At 53.5% G+C, this 22,013-nt stretch overlaps 1 protein-coding gene across 1 annotated transcript in view; it reads right to left on the minus strand.

Annotated features, from left to right (window-relative positions):
* The window catches only part of MYH9 (myosin heavy chain 9), a 112,170-nt gene that overhangs the window by 32,935 nt on the left and 57,222 nt on the right, over positions 1 to 22,013 (minus strand). Inside the window, exons 4-14 of the mRNA XM_023222092.1 lie at positions 16,819 to 16,846; positions 15,932 to 16,025; positions 11,439 to 11,531; positions 10,758 to 10,821; positions 9,777 to 9,875; positions 9,200 to 9,343; positions 8,515 to 8,610; positions 7,194 to 7,312; positions 5,635 to 5,787; positions 3,262 to 3,435; positions 1,481 to 1,654 (exon numbers count right to left, since the gene is read on the minus strand). Coding sequence (XP_023077860.1) covers positions 1,481 to 1,654; positions 3,262 to 3,435; positions 5,635 to 5,787; positions 7,194 to 7,312; positions 8,515 to 8,610; positions 9,200 to 9,343; positions 9,777 to 9,875; positions 10,758 to 10,821; positions 11,439 to 11,531; positions 15,932 to 16,025; positions 16,819 to 16,846 — 1,238 coding nt within the window. The remainder of the gene's footprint in view (positions 1 to 1,480; positions 1,655 to 3,261; positions 3,436 to 5,634; positions 5,788 to 7,193; positions 7,313 to 8,514; positions 8,611 to 9,199; positions 9,344 to 9,776; positions 9,876 to 10,757; positions 10,822 to 11,438; positions 11,532 to 15,931; positions 16,026 to 16,818; positions 16,847 to 22,013) is intronic.

Below are 22,013 nucleotides of genomic sequence, written 5' to 3' on the forward strand. Positions count from 1 at the left end.
CCAGCATGCAGGCGAACGCGCGCTGCTGCAGCCCAGGGGTGCTCCCCCTAGCATGCAGGCGAATGTGCACTGCTGTTTATCATGAGGTAGGTGATGCCAGTTTCCTTTCCCCAGGCTCAGACCCGCCCACCCAGGCCAACATCCTTGTCCTTTTAGCTGCCACAGCACAGCGCACAGAAAGACGCACCACAGCTGATGCCATCGTGCAGGCCCCTTGGTGGGCTCTAGGGTGTTCCTAATTGTTCAGCATTACAAACAATCCCACAGCAAAAGCCCTCCTAGAAGCTTCTGCACTGATGAGCATGTGCGTTTCCCAAAGGTGAGCGTGGAAAGGAGGCTCGGGAAACATTCCTTGGTTAATGGTGTAAATCGCTTTTTTGGCCTTAATATTTTTTTCATGGGTAGTTTAAGACAGTTGCTTCCGCAGCCCCAGGAACTAGCCAAGCTAAGTAGAAGAGGTGGGCAGTGGGGAGCCATGTCCTAGAACCAGGCCTGGGCTCCTTGTGGCTTGGGAGCAGACCTGTGAAAGCTCCCAGATCTCACCAGTCACCACCAACTAGGACATGGCGAAGCTCCTGCCTAATCACGGCAATTAACTGATAGGGTCTTTGTGCTGAGTAAAACCAGCTTTTGTCCAAGCATGCACCTGTATGGACTAAGCTGGGTCTAAGCCCCAGTCGCATGCAGACTGGGAAGATGTGTGTTAGATAAGTGTTGAGGGCAGGTCCACCACTGACTGACTGTGGCAGACTTGGCAATAGCAGCTGTCACCCACAGCAGTGGCAATTCCCCGCCCCGCCTCCCCCCAAATTAGGACATGTTTGGCGATGTCTAGAGACATTTTGGGTTGTCACAACTAAGGACGGTGCTCCTAACATTAGTGAGTAGCTGCTAAACATCCTAGCATACACAGGAGGGTCCCACAGTAAAGAATGACCCAGCCCACAATACCAGGAATGTCAAGGTTGAGGAGCTCTGCCCCGGAGCACTGATCCATGCCACGTGTTGGGCCTCAAGAGCTCGTTTAATCCACATAATCCTGTATGGTGGGTGGTCATTCTCATTTTCCAGATGAGGAAACCAAGGATCAGAGAGGTTAAGTAACTGACCTGAGGTCAAACAGCTTAAGAGTGGCAGAGCGCTATTCAAACTCTGAGCCCATGCCTTTAGCCAAATCTCTGCACCTGGCAGACAGGCCCAACAGTAATGCATGACAGCATGACGACAACCAGCCTGGGACCCCGAGGTGGAGTGTTGCAGGCTTCTAACAGCACGGACCAGGTGAAGGGGCTCTGCAGGCTGTGTAAATGCAATGCTGATGCTGTCACCGGCCACATTACTGGGTGAGTCACTGTGCAAGAACTGTACTCAGGCCACACTCCCACATCCTCAGGAGCTGCTCGGCTCCTGGTCCTAAAGAGCCTTGACTCTACCTCTCCTGTGAAGATCTGGCCAGCACCTCCCCATAAGTGCTCCTCACCTTGCCGGCGTAGTGGATAATGCAGAAATCAGCTTTGTCCTTCAGCTGCTTGGGCTTCTGGAACTTGGGGTGGGTGCCCTGCTCCTGCATCACCTTCTCCACGAAGCTCTTGTCAGTGGCTTTGGGGAACCAGCACTCCTCATCCAGCAGGGCCAGGATGCCCGGCGGGCCTGCCTGGAAGAAGCACAGCATCAGCACAGGTGAGCACACCCTGGGAGGGGCACCCCCCCCTTCAAGAAGCCAAAGCCCGGACATCAGAATCCGCTGAATCCCACAGAGGGTGGGCAATGCGCTCCCCAGGAGGACCATTGAATATTTCTCGTTTATAAAGAAACCTCTGAGGCCCAGGCTGCAGCTGAGACCTTTACCCAAGGATCCATCACGGTGGTTCTCCAGCGTTTGTGAAACCCCCAGTGGGTTTCAGGAAAAGTGCAGATCCACTGACCCGCGGGGCCAGAGTCTGACTTCACCGTGTACTGGGGTCTGCCCAGGAGGCTGCCCTCAACAAGTACCCTGTGATCCTGCCACAGGGGATACCACCGCACATGCTTTGTGTCTGCACATCTATGATGAGATGGGATATGTAGGAGGAGCCCCTTGAGGAAGAGAGTCCCAAGGACCCAACAGCCTTCTGCACACTGAGTTTATAAGACAAGAAAGCAGATTTGGACGCTGCAGAGAGGCCGTCTGACAAAACTTGAAGCCTGGTGGGTTCTTATTAGTTGGAAAATTCAATTGATTAAAGAAAAAAGCTCATTACAAAAGTAAATTGTTCGCCAGGTGCAGTGGCTCACGCCTGTAAGCCCAGCACTTTGGGAGGCCAAGGCGGGCGGATCACCTAAGGTCAGGAGCTCAAGACCAGCCTGGCCAACATGGTGAAACCCTGTCTCTACTGATAATACAAAAATAAGCCTGTAATCCCAGCCACTCAGGAGGCTGAGGCAGGAGAATCGCTTGAAGCAGTGAGGCAGAGGTTGCAGTGAGCCAAGATCACGCCATTGCACTCCAGCCTGGATGACAAGAGCAAAACTCCATCTCAAAAAAAAAAAAGGAAATTTTTTCAAACTGAAAAAACTTTGTCCTAGGCCTTCTGATTAATTAACCATCATTAAAAGAAAAACCAGAGACTGAAACAGCTCAGGTTTCATTACAGATCACACCCCCAACAAGCCTAAAACACAAACAGGCGAACCAGCCTCCACCTGGCAAGAGGTTTAAGTATGAACTCGCTGGAAAAGGTTCCTCTTTTCCATCTTCACACAGCTAATGCTGGTGATAAATGCACTGCTGCTGTGCTGGTTTTATGGAGGGATGAGCTGAGCTTTGGTACGTGTACACCTGGGCAGAGCACTCAGTGCCCAGGGTCTGCACAGTTCCATGCTACAGTGAAAGCAGCCCACGATAGGGCCTTGCTACATCCATGCATGGCTGTTTCTTTAAGACAAAGAAATGCTTATCGAGCCCAGCCTTCAGGAGGATACTGGGTGGTCTACTGGGACTGAAAACAGGATGCTAGGGCCCCAGCCACATCCGCACCTGGTCCGGCAGCTGGGAGAAGCCCAGCCCACAGCTGCAGCACAGAGCATCTCCTCTAATGGAGGCACCCACCCAGGCCTCCAAGGCACCGGATCTCAGCCTCGGGGCTTCGTCCTCCAGATGGCACCAAAAGGAAGGGGCGTTAAGACACCTCCACAACCAACACAGAGCTGAGGTGAGGAGCGGGTGCCCCGGAAGGGAAAAGCCAGAGGCAAGTGTGAGGTCAAAGCATGCCTGGCACTCACTGGCTTCTCAATGAGGTCGATGCAGGGTTGCAGGTCGAGGCCAAAGTCGATGAAGTTCCACTCGATGCCCTCGCGCTGGTACTCCTCCTGCTCCAGGATGAACATGGTGTGGTTGAAGAGCTGCTGCAGCTTCTCATTGGTGTAATTGATGCACAGCTGCTCAAAGGAGTTCAGCTGCAAGGAGAGAAAACAATGTCAGAGAGATGCCAATCCTGCACTAAGAGGCCCAGACACCCCTTGAGAAGGAGGGCGGGGTAGGGATACAGGAAGGCCTCCTTGGGCACCTCTATGCTGCTGCCTTTAGAGCCTGGATGCTCCTGGCCTTCCCTTTATCCACCCAGCAGTGGGCGACATTTACTCTTTGGAGCCGGGAATCGTGGGCAGTCGGGTAAAGCCTTTTCAGAATAGTGCTTTTAATTGCATCCCATAGATTACAAATAAAGTAGTTAGATTGAAGCATGTTCATCAAAATATTCTGATCACGTAATACATTGTGCTTCCTCGTTTTTTATTTTTATTTTTTATTTTTTGAGACAGAGTCTCATTCTGTCACCCAGGCTGGAATACAATGGTGCAATCTCAGCTCACTGCAGCCTCCACTTCCCGGACTCAAGTGATCCTCCCAGCTTAGCCTCCCTAGTAGCTGGGGCCCAGGCACACACTACCGTGCATGGCTAATATTCGTATTTTTTGTAGAAATGGGGTTTCACCATGTTGCTCGGGGTGGTCTTGAACCCCTGAGCTCAAGTAATTCTGCCTCAGCCTCTCGAGGTGCTGGGATTACAGGCGTGAGCCGCTGCACCAGGCCCTTCTATGTTTTCATTGAAGAGATGGGGCCTTGCTTTGTTGCCCAGGCTGGCCTCGAACTCCTGACTTCAAACGGTTCTCTTGCCTCAGTCTTCCAAAGTGCTGGGATTACAGGCGTAAGCCACCGCACCCAGCCTCTGTGCTTCCTTATTAACAAGAATTAAGCCATGGGCTTAATAACTTCCAAAAGTTTGAGGTAGTGATGCATAAATGACACTACCAGATCTCTGCAATAACTGGAATGTGACATGAAAACATCTGATTTCTATTGGTGACAGATCACAAGCACTGCTAATACAACTGTGGTTTGTATAGTTTGTTCAATTCACAACTGGAAAAAATACATGATTTCAATGAGACGTTAGTAAAAAATAAAGATGTAATTTTCTCATCCCAGCTCCATGGCTCCTCTCAAACCTCCTATGGACTCCAGGTTAAGAACCTCTAATCTACTGTAAGTATCGGTTTCCCTACTAGACCTCAAAGTCGTCACACGCCAGGAAAATGCCTAATCCCGATGCTCAGGGAATATTTGCTGGAAGAATAAACAGGAAGCACCTGCCCAGGAAGCCTCCAAGAATGTGACCTAAAAGGTCCCATCCTCCCAGCCTGGGCAACATGACGAAATTCCATCCCTACAAAAAATACAAAAATTAGCCAGGTGTCATGGCACATGCCTGTAGTACCAGCTACTCGGGAAGCTGAGGTGGGAGGATGGCTTATGCCTGGGAGGTCGAAGCTGCAGTGAGCCATGTTCACGCCACTGCACTCCTGCCTGGGTGACAGAGCAAGCAAGACCCTTCCTCAAAAAAAATAAAGAAACCAAAAGTCTCATTTCTCCAGTATTTCTGATTGAAAATGAGCACTTCTGTTTAGCTTAAAACACATCTAACTGAGCCTGGGCCACACGGTGAGGCCCTATCTCTACAAAAAATTTTAAAATTAGCTGGGAGTGGTGGTGTGTGCCTATAGTTCCAGCTACTAGAGGGCTGACATGGGAGGATCAGTTAAGCCCAGGAGGTAAAGGCTGCAGTGAGCTATGACTGTACCTCTGTGCTCCAGCCTGAGTGACAAAACGAGACCCTGCCTTTTTTTTTTTTTTGAGATAGAGAGTTTCACTCTTATTGCCCAGGCTGGAGTGCAATGGTGCAATCTCAGCTCACTGCAACCTCCGCCTCCCGGGTTCAAGCAATTCTCCTGCCTCAGCCTCCTGAGTAGCTGGCATTACAGGCATGCACCACCACGCCCGGCTAATGTATTTTTAGTAGACACAAGGTTTCTCCATGTTGGTCAGGTTGGTCTCGAACTCCCGATCTCAGGTGATCTGCCGGCCTCAGTCTCCCAAAGTGCTGGGATTATGAGCAACCATGCCCAGCCGAGACCCTGTCTTTTAAAAAAAAAAACAAAAAAAACCAAAAAAAACCCACACCCAACCAAAGTCTCCATGCAAACGAGATGGCCAACTCAGATTGGTGCGGGACCATGAGAAGCAGGGTTCTTAGCCAAGGAGAAGGCAACCAAGAAGCCAAGAAGGCAGCGGGGTGGGTAATGAAGGGTGAGGCTCACATCAAAGATCTCGAAGCCGGCAATGTCCAGGATCCCGATGAAGGAGGCGCCCTGCCTCTTGGTCTTGTCCAGAGCCTTGTTGATGCGCAGCACCAGCCAGCGGAACATCCGCTCGTAGGTCGCCTTGGCCAAGGCCTCGATGGCAAAGTCAGCCTGCGGGGCACACCGGGGGAGCGTGGCGTCAGATACAAAGGATCTGAAAACCCTCATACCCTTTGCCCCAGTAATTTTAGAGTCCTCCCCCTAGAGGAACAGCCCTAAGTATGTGGGGGAAAAAAAAAGTCTTTCATGTACAAATACGTTCACTGCGGTGTTATTTAAAATGATGAAAAGGAGAAACAACCTAATATCTAACGATATGGGGACAATAAACTTAGATCTTTCCAAATAAAATGGGGACACACTAAAGGATTTATAGAAGAAGTGATGCTTTAAAATAAGGCAGCGGACTATGGTCATACCACCCTAAACACGCCCGATCTCATCAAAATAAAGCAGTGGGCAGAGGGGGCAGAGGGAGATAAGACAGACAATGAGCCGAGACTCGCCGTGAGTTAGTAACTGCTGAAGCCGCCCACGTGATGGGCATGTGGGGCTCTTTACACTCTCCCCTCTTCTCTGTTTTGCACATGTTTGAAAAGCTCTGTAATTAAAAGCCAGAACGAGAACTAAGTTTAATTCTTTTTTTTTTAAGTCTTGTAGGAAATAGCTGCCCAACGATATTCATCACGGGGAATTGTTTTCCTTCTCTCGATTTTTCTATATTAAGAGTCATGTAGTATTTTTGTAATAGAAAATAGAGGTTTCTCCTTAATGGTCAGGGAAACAAACAGGTGGCAATAATAACACGCAATGTCTTTTGAAAACAACGGTCTTGTCTTTCACGCAATGCTTCTGCACAGAAACAGCCGTGAGCTGTCAGTGTACGGCGAATGGGAGAAGGACTAACAAAATGAGCTTCCAAGTATCTTTCAGAGATGGATTTGGCACCCTAAAAACACCCTTGGCCAGCACCATCAAAGAAACTAGAAACCCCTGAGAGGCAGAAAGTGGTCAGCACGGGGAGGGACGTCCACTCTGGGGGCAGGCAGGCACATCAGTCTGGCAGGAAGGAGCAAGCACTGCTGCTCATCTCTCAGCACATGTGGCAAGCCCAAGGCAGCAGGTGGTAGAGAAACAGCCGCTTGGCACAGGCTTGAGGATGGCGGGAGCCGCCACCCTGGCACCAGGAGGAGTTGAGCTACAGTGGCATCAAGTTCCTGCTTTACACCAGAGAGGACATGCCTATATCCTTGATGACCAATCAGCCAAAATACCATCTCAAAGTAAAGAGGCACAACGCAGCCTCAGGATGGCACTTCCTAGGCATGAAGCCTGGGCACGCCATGAAGCTTCTCCAGTGCCCTAGATGGGGTGATGCCACCTCTCTCAGGGTTGCTATGAGGACTGCATCAGGGAGTCATAAGAAAGTGCCAGGACGGCCCGGAACAGCCTCAACTGTGCTGCTGCAGGGACATTCACCCGGGAGGCAGCGGCTGCCCTGGCCCCAGAGGACATACCTGCTCTTTAGTCTGCGCCTTCTGGACGTAATCCCGTCCCACCTTGATGCGCGGGGTGAGGATTCCTCTGGTGAAATCGGTCACATTGATACCCAAGAGATGGGACACCTTTTGGGCAGCTAAGATTTTTCAGAGAATAAGGGAGGGACAAAAAGTCTTAATTAGACCCCAGAGAACAAGTCCCTCTGCTTGACCTGGGAGCAGAGAGGAAGAAAGCCACGGGGTGAATGAGCACTTGTTACCAGGACAACCGCATCTGGGCCCTTCTTTAGCAGGGCCACCGACACCCAACACCCCTCTGACTCGGCAGCCGCATGCAGGTCAGTGGGCAGGGCAGCTGTACTTCTCCCACAGGGCAGGGAGGAAGGCATCCTGACTGGAGGCCCAGTGGCGACAGTGGTTCCTCTGTCCACTCTTAGCCGCACACCTTGGAGTGTAAAAGCAGGTCCCTACCCACCAACAGGACTGAGAGGAGCAGGCTGGCCTGGTGTTGGGGCACAGAACAGCATAGGATCCCACAGGAGTGTCTTTTTTTGTTTGTTTTTTGAGACAGAGTCTTGCTCTTGTTGCCCAGGCTGGAGTGCAGTGGCTCGATCTCGGCTCACTGCAACCCCCACCTCCCAGCTTTAAGCAATTCCCCTGCCTCAGCCTCCCGAGTAGCTGGGATTACAGGCGCACGCCACCATGCCCGGCTAATTTTTGTATTTTTAACAGAGATGGGGTTTCACCATCTTGGCCAGGCTGGTCTCTAACTCCTGACCTTGTGATCTGCCTGCCTCAGCCTCCCAAAGTGCTGGGATTACAGGCGTGAGCCACCGCACCCGGCCAGGAGTGTCTTTTACAATCCACACACCCATGCGTTACATCTTTAGAGAGACCCTAAGGAAGGCACGTTAAGACTGAATAACTTGTATGGGGTCATTTGCTGCAACCCTAACAAAAGGGATGAGTCGGGTGCGGCAAGCACATAATTTCAAGATCCCGACATAGTCACAGGCAAGGCTCCCATTAAAGTGGAGCTATGGCAGAAATCACTAGTGTCCTGACAAATGGTGTGGTCTCAGGAATGAATGAGGGAAGCCCTGGTCCAGGTGATCACAAGTTGAAGTTATTCTGAAACGCTTACTTGGTAAGAAAAAAAGCAGGGTCGTGTTGATGTGTGTTTTACATCTGTACAGAAAATACCGACAGATATATGGCCATAAACACACCTAACATGAAAAAGAACGGTGTCCGGAATTTCCGCAAGACCTTCCCTCCTGAGCAAATCCATGGCCAAGCACCTGCCCCATCATTTCCGGCGAGAGGCCCCGGGTGTTACCTGTGTTATCGGGCATGGACGCCTGGTCAGTGTTCCGCTCCTTCTTGAAGACGATGTTGCCGAGCTGAAGAACCCCTGAGATGACCCGCAGCAGGCCTTTGGGTGCAATCAGAGGCGGCTCAGAAGCACACATGGGTCATGGTGATTCCCGGGGGTGGGGGTCACTCACCCAGGGATCCTCAAGCCAGACAAGCCAAGCAGGGACACCCCCCAACTCCCTGGGGCCACAGGGGCGCCAGGTCTGAGTCTAACAGTGTGTGGTGGGCCCAGCCATCCTAGAGGGCTCACCCGCTCCCGGCCAGCATGGCCTGTCCACACTCCCATTCATGCCGGGCTTCCCCGGCACACAGCACCCATCCATCCCCAGCTTCTTCCACACTCCCCGAGACAGGACATGAATATTCTACTTTCAGCAAATGGCAAGGGCTGTGCAGTGGACCCAGGCCCTGGGCAGTTAAGGACATGTCCTTTGCACCCTTTCTGTGTAAATGCCTGTGGTACCACCAGGAACAAATAACCCTGAACCTCAAATCTGAGGAACCATTTTCCCACACACTGCAGGCCTTCCCCTCCCCCTGGCCTCTAGCAGGCTTCCCAGGCCTATCGGCTGCCCTGATGCCCCTGAGAGCACGGGCACCAGCCTTCCCCCACTCCAAACTCCCCCACAGGAAGGCCAGCCCTGTACCCATTTGCTCCTCTTCTGGGATGCCCATAATCCTCATGGCCTCCATGGTCTCCTGGAACATGTCCTTGTCCTGCTGCCCGGGGATGGTGACGTGCCCATTGGACAGGAAGCGGTATTTGTTGTACGGTTCCAACAGGAGATCGGCTGTAAGGGGTGGAGGGCAAGGGCGCCTCAGCGAGGTGCTGAAAGCAGAGGCGCCATCAGCGCTGTGACCTCGAAGGTTGGAGAGACCGGGACAGACCCTGAGCCCTGACGCGCCCTGGAAACCTCAGAGTAGCCAGCGACGTTCAGCTTTCCTCAGTGTCTGAGACTCTGACACTCGCATCTCCTGGCCCAGAAGAGCGCCAGGGCCCTGTGATTTGCAGCTACATGTGCAACCCACCCCAGCTTTTCTCCGGCATGGTCAGAAACAGAAGATGAAATCCTTAGGATGGCGCAGAGAACAGGAGTCACTCACTTCTCCCCGCTAAACCCAAGGCCAAAAGTTTTCATTTCCCAAATGATGTCTATGGCCCAATTCTGGCAAGAGGCCCAGAGCCCGGCAGCCCCGGTGTCAGGCCGCAGGCCGACTACTCACTCTTCAGGTGCTCTCCAGCCCCAGACAGGAGATAATAGAAGATGTGGAAGGTCCGTTCTTCCTTGGCTTGGCGGATAGCACGAGATTTCTCCAAAAGATCTTTGCAAACATTAAGGAAGCAACGCAAGCTGGGGGGAAGGCAAGTCCTCCACTGTCCACTTTTTTTTTTTTTTGGAGACAGAGTCTCACTCGGTTGCCCAGGCTGGAGTGCAGTAGCACAATCTCGGCAGAGGATCACTCCGCCTCCTGGATTCAGGAGGAGTTGATCCTCCTGCCTCAGCCTCCCAAGTTGCTGGGATTACAGGCGCGTGCCACCACACCTGGCTGATTTTTGTATTTTTAGTAGGGACAGGGTTTTGCCATGTTGGCCAGGCTGGTCTTGAACTCCCGACTTCAGGTGATCCACCCACCTTAGCCTCCCAAAGTGTTGGGATTACAGGCGTGAGCCACTGTGCCTAGCCAGCCTTCCATTGTCCTCTTATTCTCGTCCAAAGGAACTGAACTTCACCAGGAAGGAAGAATGGCACAAAACGGCAAAACACAGCAAAAGCAAATTACCTGGGTTCTCACCTTCAAGGGGCACGGCACGTCCAAGAGGAGCTCACACCCTCGGGAGCCTTGTCTCATTCTTACAGGTAACGGGAACGAGAACATTCCCACACGCAAAGGCTAAACGCTGGCACACGGGAGAGATAAAGCAGCATCCCCCAAACGCCCACCTCTGGGAGCCACCCTAGACGGCTTTCAACAGCTCCATCCCATTCAAGCAGGTGGTTATCCTGCCCGTAAAGAAAGCAAGCCCTAAGCTCTGTGTTGAGTTTGCACTGAGTCGATCCTGAGTGTCCCCCCAGCTCCACAGACAAGGTGTCATGACAGGCCCACAGGGGGAAAGTGCTGGAATCAGGAGGCAGCTTCTTCTCTACAGAGGTCATGCCTCCCCTCCGGATCCAGAACTCTTATCCCCATGAACCACAAGGATACAAGTCTCAATGTTGGCTCCAACAATGTAGCCGTTGACATCAAAGTTGATGCGAATGAATTTACCCTAAGTAAAAAAGGACAGCAAGAGATCAGGGGTGCTAGAGAGCATCTGACATGGGGAGCTAGAGAGCAAGGGGGAGACCAGAGGCCCCCGCCCCCTCTCTGGTGGGCACAGCTTGGAGGGAGAAAACCCAGAGACAGGACCCATGTGCCAGGCCAGGGGCTCCCTATGCCCGCACCGCACGGGCCCTCAGGACTCAGGCGCCACACTGCCTGAGGCCATGAGCCTAAGACAAGCTGATCCCACACCCAGGTTCCTCGCAGGGGGGGAAAGAGACCAGTTATCTGGAAGTGTTCCTCTCTGGAAGTGTGACCCGGGAACTAACTGGCTACTGGTGACAGCAGAGCACTCTGGGGCAGAGTAGGCAGTGCCCTCACTGGCCTTTCCACCTCTCATAGGGGAGGCTGAAGAAGCTACTCGTGGCCTTCTTCCTTAAGAGGGGCAGGGCAGGTCCACATCAACTGGCATTCGGTCTGCCCTAGTCCACAAAACAGGCCAAATAGCACCGAGTCTGAACCGTCCTCGGTTTTGAGGGGAGGGCACCCAGGAGAAGGCAGCATGAGCCAAAGCTCCGGGCAGGGCCCTCTGTCCCCAGAGCCGGGTGCCACCGCGCTACTCACGAAGCGGGAAGAGTTGTCATTCTTCACGGTCTTGGCGTTCCCGAAGGCCTCCAGGATGGGGTTGGCCTGCAGCAGCTGCCGCTCCAGCTCACCCTGCAAGGAACCCAGGAGCGCAGTGAAGGCCGGGCAGCGACCTGGGCTACCGAGCCTGCCCTGCCTGGAAGGGGTACGATGGCAGAGCCGTGTCAGCATGTCCAACATGCCAGGAACAGAGGTTTCCGGGTGGGCGCCAGTGTGCCACTCCAGCCAAAGCCAGGCCCCGGTATCACCCAAGTGTGGCCTTCCCGTAGAAAGGCTTTGGAAACCTTGGTCAGTTTGAACTTACTTCCGTGGCTCTGGAAACGGCAGGCAGGAAGCTCCCTCAGCTCTAGGAATCTGGCCCTGGAGGACCTATGTGAAAGCAGCACCTAACCTAGCGAGCTGGCGGCACAGACACCCTGGGACAGTGTCTCCACCCCGTATACACCAGCTTCCCTCTACCTCCTTGCCTCTAATCCTCACATTTTTATTCCTTTTCATAGGAAAAGAAAATGAGGGGATTGGATCTGGAAAATATACACGCTCATCTAATCTGTGTCCTGATAAATGCTGCACCTTCTGTATCAGCCCCTCCACTGCTGCATCCAAAACCCACCATGGCAGGCAGTGAGCACGGGATCCATGAGGCCCACTTTGGGCTGCAAGCTGTTTACTGAGAATGTCAATAAATCCTGCTGTGAACTCCAGGGATGCTTTGTGGCAGACAAAATGCACCCTTGTGCCTTCTTATCCCTACACCCTCACCATACTCAGGGGGCAGGACAGAGCGGCCCCATTTCACAGAAGAGGAAGCTGAGGCCAAGGGAAGGGAATGACGTGCTCAAGGTCATCCAGCTGTCAATCAGCAGAGCGGGGTGGCAGAACTCCAGTCCCCTACCTAACCCGTCAGCCACTGCCCTGTCTTCGCACCTGTGCAGCAGGCCCATGCAACCAGGGAATAACTAACGCTGACTGAGGAGACTAGGGAGCTGGTTCCCCTTAATGCCTGAGTGCCCTCTGGGGGAAAGAACATCACACAAGGGCCAGGCCAGGCTTTGTATTTATTAAAGACTGGAGTCAAGCCAGGGTTTTCCGGGAACAGCAGCCGCCTGTGAGTGATGACAAGGAAAACTGGGAGGAGTAGGAGCTCCTTGGACAGCCATGGACCCTGGCCTTACAAGCACACCTGCCACAGACGAGACTCATCTGCAGAGCACCGGGGACACTCTGGAGTCTAGCCAAGCCAGACTGGAAGCCCACCTGAGACCACAAGGGACAGAGCAGAGCCTCCTCCTCTGGCAGTCCTCCTAGGCCAGGACCCCCCAACCCAGGGCTAGGAAGCCTTACGCTTGTGAACCATCCAGACAAGTGAGAGCATTGCTCTGGTGCCCGCCCCTGAAGGAGGGTCAGCGGGGCCAGGTCAGAGGGCAGAGGTCAAGCCCACAGAGCAGGCTCTACATGTGCGCTGGGCACCAGTGGTAACTGGACACCGGGTTTCCACCCACAGGCCTCGGGCGGGCCTGGGAAGTCGGCTGAGGCAGCCCACGGAGCCAGATTTGGATAAGAATGGCTCCCCCACCCACTACGTCGTTCCTCTCACAGCACAGGCCAGGCTGCCAGGCTGCCAGGCTGCCAGGCTGGCTGAACCGCTCCCGTTCCCGCAGACAGAAGGGAGCGCGGCCCCCTCCAGGGCCTGTGCTTGCCCTGGCTTGGAGGCGAACTGAGGCCTCTGTTTGGGACCACACGCTGTTGCCGTGGAAAGTGGGGCCGCGGGGCCAAGTCGGGAGCAGCCACTTCAGATTCCCAGAGCCGTGTTCCCTGCTGACAACAGTGATGACTAACCTACGGCTTTTCCTCTACTGACATCTAATGGGGCACAGAAGAGATTTTAATTTTTCAATGAAATCTGCGTAACACGAAGTGACGCGGTACTGTCTAAGGTTAGGGGTTACCCATTGGTTTCTGAAGGGCTTCACTGGGTGGTGTTTCTGCCAATGAGCCCCAACAAGTACACAAATAACAGACCAGGGAGAGGCAAAGGTCACCATTTAGGCTCCGGGCATCTGCCCGGAAAGCTCCTTGGACCAAGCTCTGCTTTGCCAACCCGCAGCCCAGGCCAAACCTGGCTTCCCCACAGCAAGGTGAGGTCTGGAACAACCCCTCTGCTGGTGTTGGGAGGCTCAACTTGGCCACTGCAAGTGAGAGACTGCTGGCTCCCAAACCAAGTTCAAGGGTGTTCCATGCCCCGGCTGCCTGTGGAAAATCACAGCACAGCTTCAGGCAAGGAAATCAACCAAACCAGCCAATGGCCTTTCACACTAACAGCCTGAGCTGTGCCTGGAACCCTGGGGCAACCTATTCCCTCACTCTAGGTGGGCTCAGGGCAGGGACAGGGTGCCCAGCAAAGTCTGCATTTTGACAACGTGGCTCCCACTGTCACCCCCAACCCCAGCATGCTGTCTTTGCTGAGTGCTGCCTTCCCCTCTACAACAGGAACCCCCGATGTAAGGCATATGAGCTATTTCCCTGCTCTCTGTGTCCTGTCTCCTGTCTTCCAGGACAGGGATTCCAATGTCACCCTCCCAAGAACCAGTCACATACTAGGCAGTCAATAAATACTTGGGAAAAGGATTTTACTGCAAATTCAGAGATGGAAAACCATGGCTAGAGAACTCCTAACCTCACAGCTTTGTTTTTAAAATAGGCCTCCTAAAAAGAATGCAAAATGGGGGGTAGGGGAGGGAGACAGGGAGAGAGGGAGATACGGAGACAGGGGGAGAGGGAGAGAAAGAGAAGAAAAGAAACTTTATTAGTTTCTAAATATAACTCCTGACACCCCATGGAAAAAGATTCCAAATGTCTTGAGAAGCTTGGCACTTGAAAAGTTACTTTTGGTTGGGTTCCAGAAGACTGTACTCATTAGGCCATTCTGCAGGCCACACCCCAGACCTGCATGCAGACTCACACCCCTCCTTACTTACGAAGGCCGCACACGGCACGCCAGTAAGGTGGAGCCGCCGCTGGGAGCGACCAAGCTCCCCTGACGGCTTCAAGGAACAGCACTGGCACTTAGGTTTCACAGGGGAGTTTAAGAGTGTGCTTGAGAGACAGCATCCCACAGCCATGCTTATCTGATCACCCCAACCTCTGAAAAACTCCAACGTGAGAACTCCCCGGCACTGCTTCTGACTGGCACGGCGGTGGCAGGCGAGGGCAGCCAGCCATCGCATCTGGTCTGGACCACAGAGCGTGGAGGGCTCCGTGACAGCGGAGTTCCCGTCCACCGTGCCGGGGTCAGGTTCTGCATGGGACATGACAGCTATGGTGCGCTGTGGGGACATCTGGGCATGACTGGAGTTTCTGAGAACAACTAGGTGTGAGGCCCATCTCCATTCTGCAGGAACTGCCACTTCAGAGTGCACAGGAGGTCACTGTGTGCCACACCCAGCCCCTCCTCCCAAGACAGTCAGTGAGCTGAGCCTAAAAGAAAAGTTCTAGCTGCAGAAAGTGACAAGTGTGGGGTGAAAAGCTGCTTAGAACAAAATACAGAATTCAAGGGCACACGATGGGCAGAACACGCATTCCCAGTGCAGAACGTGCAGTAAACGTGCAGCTCACCTAGCGAGGACGCTGCTGGTTCAACCATAATCCATCAAAAGGGAGAGGAAAAAAATGGAGGTGAGATGACTTTCCAATTGCCCTTTCTCTCTTTGCTGGGGTGGTGGGGGTGGGTGGCTGTCCGCCCAGAGGCATTTCTTTTTTTTTTTTTTTTTGAGACGGGGTCTCATTCTGTCGCCCAGTCTGGAGTGCAGTGGCGTGATCTGGGCTCACTGCAAGCTCCGCCTCCCAGGTTCATGCCATTCTCCTGCCTCAGCCTCCCGAGTAGCTGGGACTACGGGTGCCCGCCACCAGGCCTGGCTAATTTTTTGTATTTTTAGTAGAGACGGGGTTTCACCATGTTGGCCAGGATGGTCTCGATCTCCTGACCTCGTGATCCACCCGCCTCGGCCTTCCAAAGTGCTGGGATTACAGGTGTGAGCCACCGCGCCCGGCCCACCCAGAGGCATTTCAACATCAGGGAAAAGAAATGGATTCAAACACAGGTCTGCCTGAGGCCCTTCAGGCCTCCATCAGCTTGAGGACCAAGTCTTGGAATCTGCCTTCCAGCCTCAGAAGGGGAGGACACACAGCAATGAGCTGCAAACGCCAAGAGGGCTGCTACGCAAACTCCAGGACCTCACCAGTTTCCACAGCAACTCAGAAGGCTAGGAGGCCAAGGACAGAACGGGCTTGCTATCGCCGGACCACTCCCAGGACAGGCCACACCGTCGCCTCAGTGGAAACGGGCCCAGCCTCTGCTTCATTCCCCAAAGCATCCTCATGTAAAGCTGAAGCCATGACCACTAAGTGCTCTGCCTCCATCTTCCCACCAAGGCCCAGCAAGCGGCCGCGGGGATGAGGACCACAGCACTCACCTGGTCCTTCTTGCTCTTGTGCGAGGACGCCACGTACGCCAGATACTGGATGACCTTCTTGGTGTTCTCTGTCTTGCCAGCTCCAGATTCACCCCTACCAAGAGAGGCAAGGAAGTCTCGGGCTTAGGCATGGCCAAGTCCTTGACCTCTGTCCCTTCCCACTGCACACTCCACTGCCTCGCATTCTGTCAGGTGCCCGTGAAGGACCCAACGTGTGGCAGAAAAAGGAACTGCCACATAAATGCTCTGGAATCCTCACACAGTCCACTTCCCATGGCTCTCCAGGGGCTGGATAGAAGTAAACTGAAATCCACTGCCTGCCCTGGTCACTTGGCAGCCTTCACATCCAAGTGTTTTAAAAATCAGTTTTAGGCAGCTGTGGACTTAGGGGTCAAAGGCACTTGTACATGTTCCTTTGAAACGTCACTTGAAGGAACGTTCTGTGCCATTAACTCTATCGGCAATGGGGTTTACGGATCTCCTTGTTAAGTTCGGAGGGTGGGAGGCCCCAGCATCTACTTCAATCCAGGTAGAGAAAAGCCACCATCCAGAGCAAGAAGGAATGCCTTCCGCCCAGAAGTTACGGAGGAGCTGGTTCCCAGCCGGATCGTGGGGAAATCTTGCTTTTCCTTTCTGCCATAAGCGCCACCCTCCTTCCCACTGGCTCCTTGAGGAAGGATGATTCAAACTGAACTCATCCATGCAGTGGGATCGCTGAGTAGCAAACATACAAACTGAAGTCCTGTCCCATGGAGGAGCGGAGGAGGGGGGCCTTGAATTGGGAATCGGGGACTCCACCACCCCCAGCTGTGGTTTCGGTAGGAGTCCTCAAGAATGAGAACAGATTGGGATGAAACGAACCACTACCCAGACGGAGAAATACTTACGTGCACAAGATGGATTGATCTTCTCGGTCTGAAACAAAGGAGACATCAGATTAACTCCCACCAGATACAAAAGCCTCCCCCGCTTGCTCCCGAAGAGCTGCCCGTTTCCCAGACGGAGTACAGTGCCACAGATGCTGTCTTTGCGCAGCCCACCCTCACACCTGGCTGGGAGGAGCATTTGCGGGGGAGAGTGCCATTGGGCAGCTGCTCCTGCCACGCAGGAGCTCAGACTGTCCACCCACACTGTCCAGCCCCCACCAGAAAACCAGAAATAGTTCTGTGTCTCCCACCTTAGAGGAACTAGTGTGTGGAAAGCTCTCCACGAGTCGACTTTCCTGGGAGCTGAGTGGGACCTGCCCGGTGTGTTTATAACTGGGGGCCGAGATTGTTAGAAATAAGCCCACTGCAGGTGCTCTAAATACCATCCCCATTGAAGGAAGGAGCACCGTTTAAGAGGCTGGAGGAGGAGGGGTGATGAGGCCTGGCTTTGCAACGGGAGAGCCCTGGGATAAGATGCTGCCTCACAGCCTGAGACCCGGGACAGGTGCGCAGGCTTCTCTGAGCCCCAGCTCCCTCCTCCGCAGCGTGGGATAACAGTACTTGTGTCCACAAGACATGTGAACATACCAGCTTGGTGTCTGGCAAGTGGAAGGCGTGCAATGATGTCACTTTAGAGGTAGCTTGTAAAGAATGACAGCTTCTGATGGGTTTCTGTGACAACCTGTTCTCTAGCCGGGTGTCAGGAACTTTCAGCAACTATCAACAGCTCTATGAACTGCTCAGCAAGGAAGGTTATAAATACCCACCCTCCCCCGTTGCGGGAGGGGCAGTGATGCCCACACTCTGAAAGCTAAGTTTTCCAGAAACACTAGGGCATCCTGGCTGCTCAGTACCGCGTATTCAATCTTAAGCCACAGCTGAAAATACAAACTCACTTTTTTCCGTTTTATCCCACCCCATCTAATAGCCTCACCGTCCTTGAAGTCAAATTGGCCTGAATCCAGCATCAGGCTACTTACAAATATTTGAGCTGCAGTAAGGTATTTAATTCTGAGTCTCAGTTTCTATATCCACAAAGTCGATCTGCTACTAACTCCCTTGCAGGATTAGTTTGGAAAATAGAAATAACACCTAAGAAGGACCTGCTACAGTCCCTGTAAAGAAAGTAAGCTCCACAAATGGTTGGTGTCTATACTGACTTCCCCATGGCGACATCGCCACGATGGGTGGCAGTGGTGTTGTCAGGGCAGTGGGAGCATCCGTGGCTGTTGGTACAGTGTCAGCACTGAGTGGAAATACGGATTCAGCGACGTGTGAAGGACACACTGAGTGGCTCGCACCGCCTGGTCAGGGCCCTGCATGACCAGGCACTGGGAGAATGACTCATGGCCTTCCGCACATGGCCTCAGGAGACTCATTTAACTGTTCAACACCAGTCGACACCGACCAGCTAGGCTGCCTGCCTCTTCCGAGGTGAGCTTTCTAGCGTGTCTGACCTCAGCAGCTGGTTGGGCTGGGCACTGCCTCCAATCTCTTCTTCTGCCCACTGGTCATTCAGGAGGGCAAAGGAAGCCCAGACAGAAAGAAAAAAAAACAAACCTCACACCCAACACCAAAGGCAGCTACCCCTGGGCGGCAGCTTCCTCCCAGCCCCCTAAGCATCAACAGGGTGGGGGCGCAGAGGGGCTGGGTCACTCCCATTCACAAACACACCCCACACTCTGCTCTCTGATGTGGAAACTGCTCAGGAGGCAAGCTCGAGGGGAGCCTTACTCCCCCTCGCCTGTCTCAAAAAACACAGAGTCCTTCAAGCCTGCACAGCAAGGACAGAGATTAGAGACCTGCATCCTTGACAAGACAGACGGGAAGACAGAAGGGAGGGAGGCGGCAGGAACGACAGCCTGGGGAAGACAGAGCAATTTCATCGCTGGCCCCTAACAACAGTGTGGCAACCGATAAGGGTTTGGAACAAACATTTTTGTCGTCCCAGCCCCTTGCCCTCCCCCATTGAGTCTCCCTGTGGTCTGCCCCAGCTGTGGGCATGTTTAGTCACCGGCTCTGCTAGCAGGCAAGAATGTACCTGCGAGTGCTGGCAAGTTGTGAGCAACAACGGCCCAATGCTACCATAAAAGGAAACATTCCCCAACCCTTCCAGAGGAACCGTTTTCCCAGGGCTGTCCCTAGGATGGCTGGAATTCCTCTAATTGTGTGAGGAGGAGTCAGAGGCTCCGCTGCTGAACAACAGGAAGCAAAGCCCCCAAGCACACTCGAGGGCATGCACACACAGGCACATGCACACACAAGGACATGGACGCACACACAGACACACAAGCATCTGTGCATACACAGTCACATATGGAGGCAGGTGCACAGAGGTACGTGTGCACAGAAATACATGCATGCACATGTGTGCAAAGCCATATACACAGATCCACACATGGCCGCACACAAGGCACACAGCTGCCCACGCATTCACAGACGCATATCCACAAGCACAAGTGCAAACACAGGCACCCAAGGCACATGTATTCACAGGTGAATGTGAACATACATATATGTACATAGCCATGCACACACACAGATGTATACACAGGCACACGCACTTCAAATCCCGAAATCCCAGTGCCAAACTCAGTGTCTCCTCTCCATCCACCCTAGCATCCCCAGCTCTCCCACTTCTCCAGCCTTCCTCCTCCAATTCCTGAAGCCAGTTTACCACTGTCAACACAGCCTAACCATCCCTTAAAGAAATCTGGATTTGTTCTGCCAGGAACATTGATTTGGACAAATGGCACTGCTTAGTATCCCAAATCCACCTGCCCTATGCACCACAAATCATACCATGGCCCCATGCAACCGGAAAGGTCTTTCCAATGCTCAGGAAGAGTTTTGGTCTGTTATCTTGTGTGGCCTCCAATAACCTTACAAGGTATTGTATTGTAGTGTACAAAGCAGGTATTCTCGTCATTGTTTTGCAATCTTTCCACACAGCAGTTCTTCTGGATTTGTTCCTGATCTCAGAGGCATCTCCTCTGGGCAGTGGGGTGGTTAGAATTCTTAGCAACCAGTGGGCTCTTGGCCTGACTCAGTTTACTCTGCAGCCCACCTCCCCACCCTATGCATTCTGGTGGAGACCGTCAGTGGCGCCCACCCGATCAACCCTTCCCCACACTGTCATCTCACAGGATGAGCACATTCACAGTCCAGCCCAACCCGCTTGTTTTGGCTCAAGTCCTTATTTGGCCTGTAAGGACTGAGGCTTATTTGAAAACGCCCTTCCTTCCTCTACACGGGGGGAGGCCGCCAGGGACAAGCCTCTTCTGGGACACGAGCCCCCTGCCAGATGAAAGTCTAGCCGTGGTAGGCGCCTGAACCCCCTGCCCCAGCCCCTCTCTTGGTGAGGGTGGGGTAGAGACTGGGTCATGAGTCACTCTGCAGTCGTTTTCAGACTTTTCAAAAAGCAGTGGCAGTCCTTCCTCAGATAAAATCTTCCCAAATCCCTGAGCAAGGGACAGTGGGTGGTGGAGACTGTGTTCCTCAGAGCACAGTTTGACAACCACTGGTCCAGGTGTCTGGAGCAGCTCTGCAAAGGCGGAAGCCACAGCCGCCAGCGCTACGGCCCTGGGTCCTGCTCTTCCCCACGCAGCGCCTGGCCCCTTGACCTCTCTGGGAATGAAGGGACTGCTCTGAGGATGGAAGGAAATGGTGCTCCTGTCACACACGGTGTGAGGCAGGCCCCCAGACATGCTGTCCTCACCCACCTGCTGTCTCGGAGCTTCCAACTGAGCAATTCCTTGGCACCGCCATAAGTAAGTCTTTTATAAAAGTTACAAATTCAGAAACCAGGCCATTTTCTCCCTGGATTTCATTTTAAACCTGAAATGTCCTGAGGCCAAGCCCATGCAGTGAGGGCACCTGAGCTGATGTGGCCATCTACCTGTGGACAAGTGTTTCCAGCCAGCTTAGCACGCTGGGCCCAGCGGGGAGGAAGGGGGAACCTGACCGCAGGTATTTCATCCCAGGTGCAGACTTCTGCTGGGGGCTTAAGGCTCACTTCCTCTGTGAGAGGAGTTGCAGCTCACTCTTGTCCATAAAAGGCCACGAGGCTCGCAGAGCGGTGACATCAGCCTGACAGGAAGTACAGAGGAAGGGGCCTGCTTCACCAGCAGCCACTGCTGGGACTGACTCATCACCCCGCTCCCAAGATCACACCTCCCAAGGTTCTAGCATGGAGCAGCTCTTTTGGGTTCCACCTGGGAGACACCCCATCTTCGGCTCCGCTGGGCTTCTTGAGAAATGGGTATGGGCCAAGAAAGAAAGACAGGAAAAAGGGCGGTTTCAGGTTGGACAATATGCCCACGTTGGGTGAGACTGATGGGATAATCTGAGACAAATGGGACCAAAACTTTCTACACCACCAGGGAGCCTTCTGCTTTCAGGGAAACTCCAGAGTGGCCCCTCGGGGTGGCTTGCTATATGTGTTGGCACTGTGAGCCCTGCCCTGTGTCGCCAGGATGGGCGTCTCAGGCTGTCCTGGGCAGAGTCCTAGACTCAGAGTCACTTCTCCCCAAGACCCTCATGTGGACAGCATCTGGGTCTCAGTTGGTCAAAGCACAAAGCACCTGTGGGGCTGAAGCTGAGAACTTACGGGCTTGGGAAGGCCTTGTAGAGGACCTAATTCAACTTGACCCCAAGATCAGGGCATCATTCTTCTTTCCTCAGAAACCCAATGACTTGATCAGAGTTGCACGAATGGGGCTGAGAACTCAGGCCTCTGGAGGCCTCACCCATCCCCGGACTCCCCTCCATCGAATGACCCTATGGGCCCACAGGCCTGCCTCAGTGCTGCAAAGAAAGGGCTGTGACACTCTCAGGACGGGAAGCGCTGCTTCTCCACAGCCAGCTCAGTTCACAAGCTTGGGTTACAAGTCTTTGGGAGGCAAACAGAGAGGTGAAGAAAAGCAAGTGCAAAATGATGCTTCATATTAGCAGAGGCTGTAGATCTGTGCAGAGTGGGGTGGAGCTTCCTGGTAGCCTGCCTGCCCAGCAATCCGCCAGCAAAGGAGGAAGCCCCTGCCATGGCTCCCAGGCACACAATGCGGTCATGGGCAAGTGTGCCCTCCAGGCCCCCACGGTAGGCCCAGACCAAGGGACATGCCTGCTCAGCAGCATCCATGCCAGAAGCCAGTTCGACC

This window comes from Piliocolobus tephrosceles, chromosome 19, assembly GCF_002776525.5.
Source record: "Piliocolobus tephrosceles isolate RC106 chromosome 19, ASM277652v3, whole genome shotgun sequence".
NCBI lineage: Eukaryota > Metazoa > Chordata > Mammalia > Primates > Cercopithecidae > Piliocolobus > Piliocolobus tephrosceles.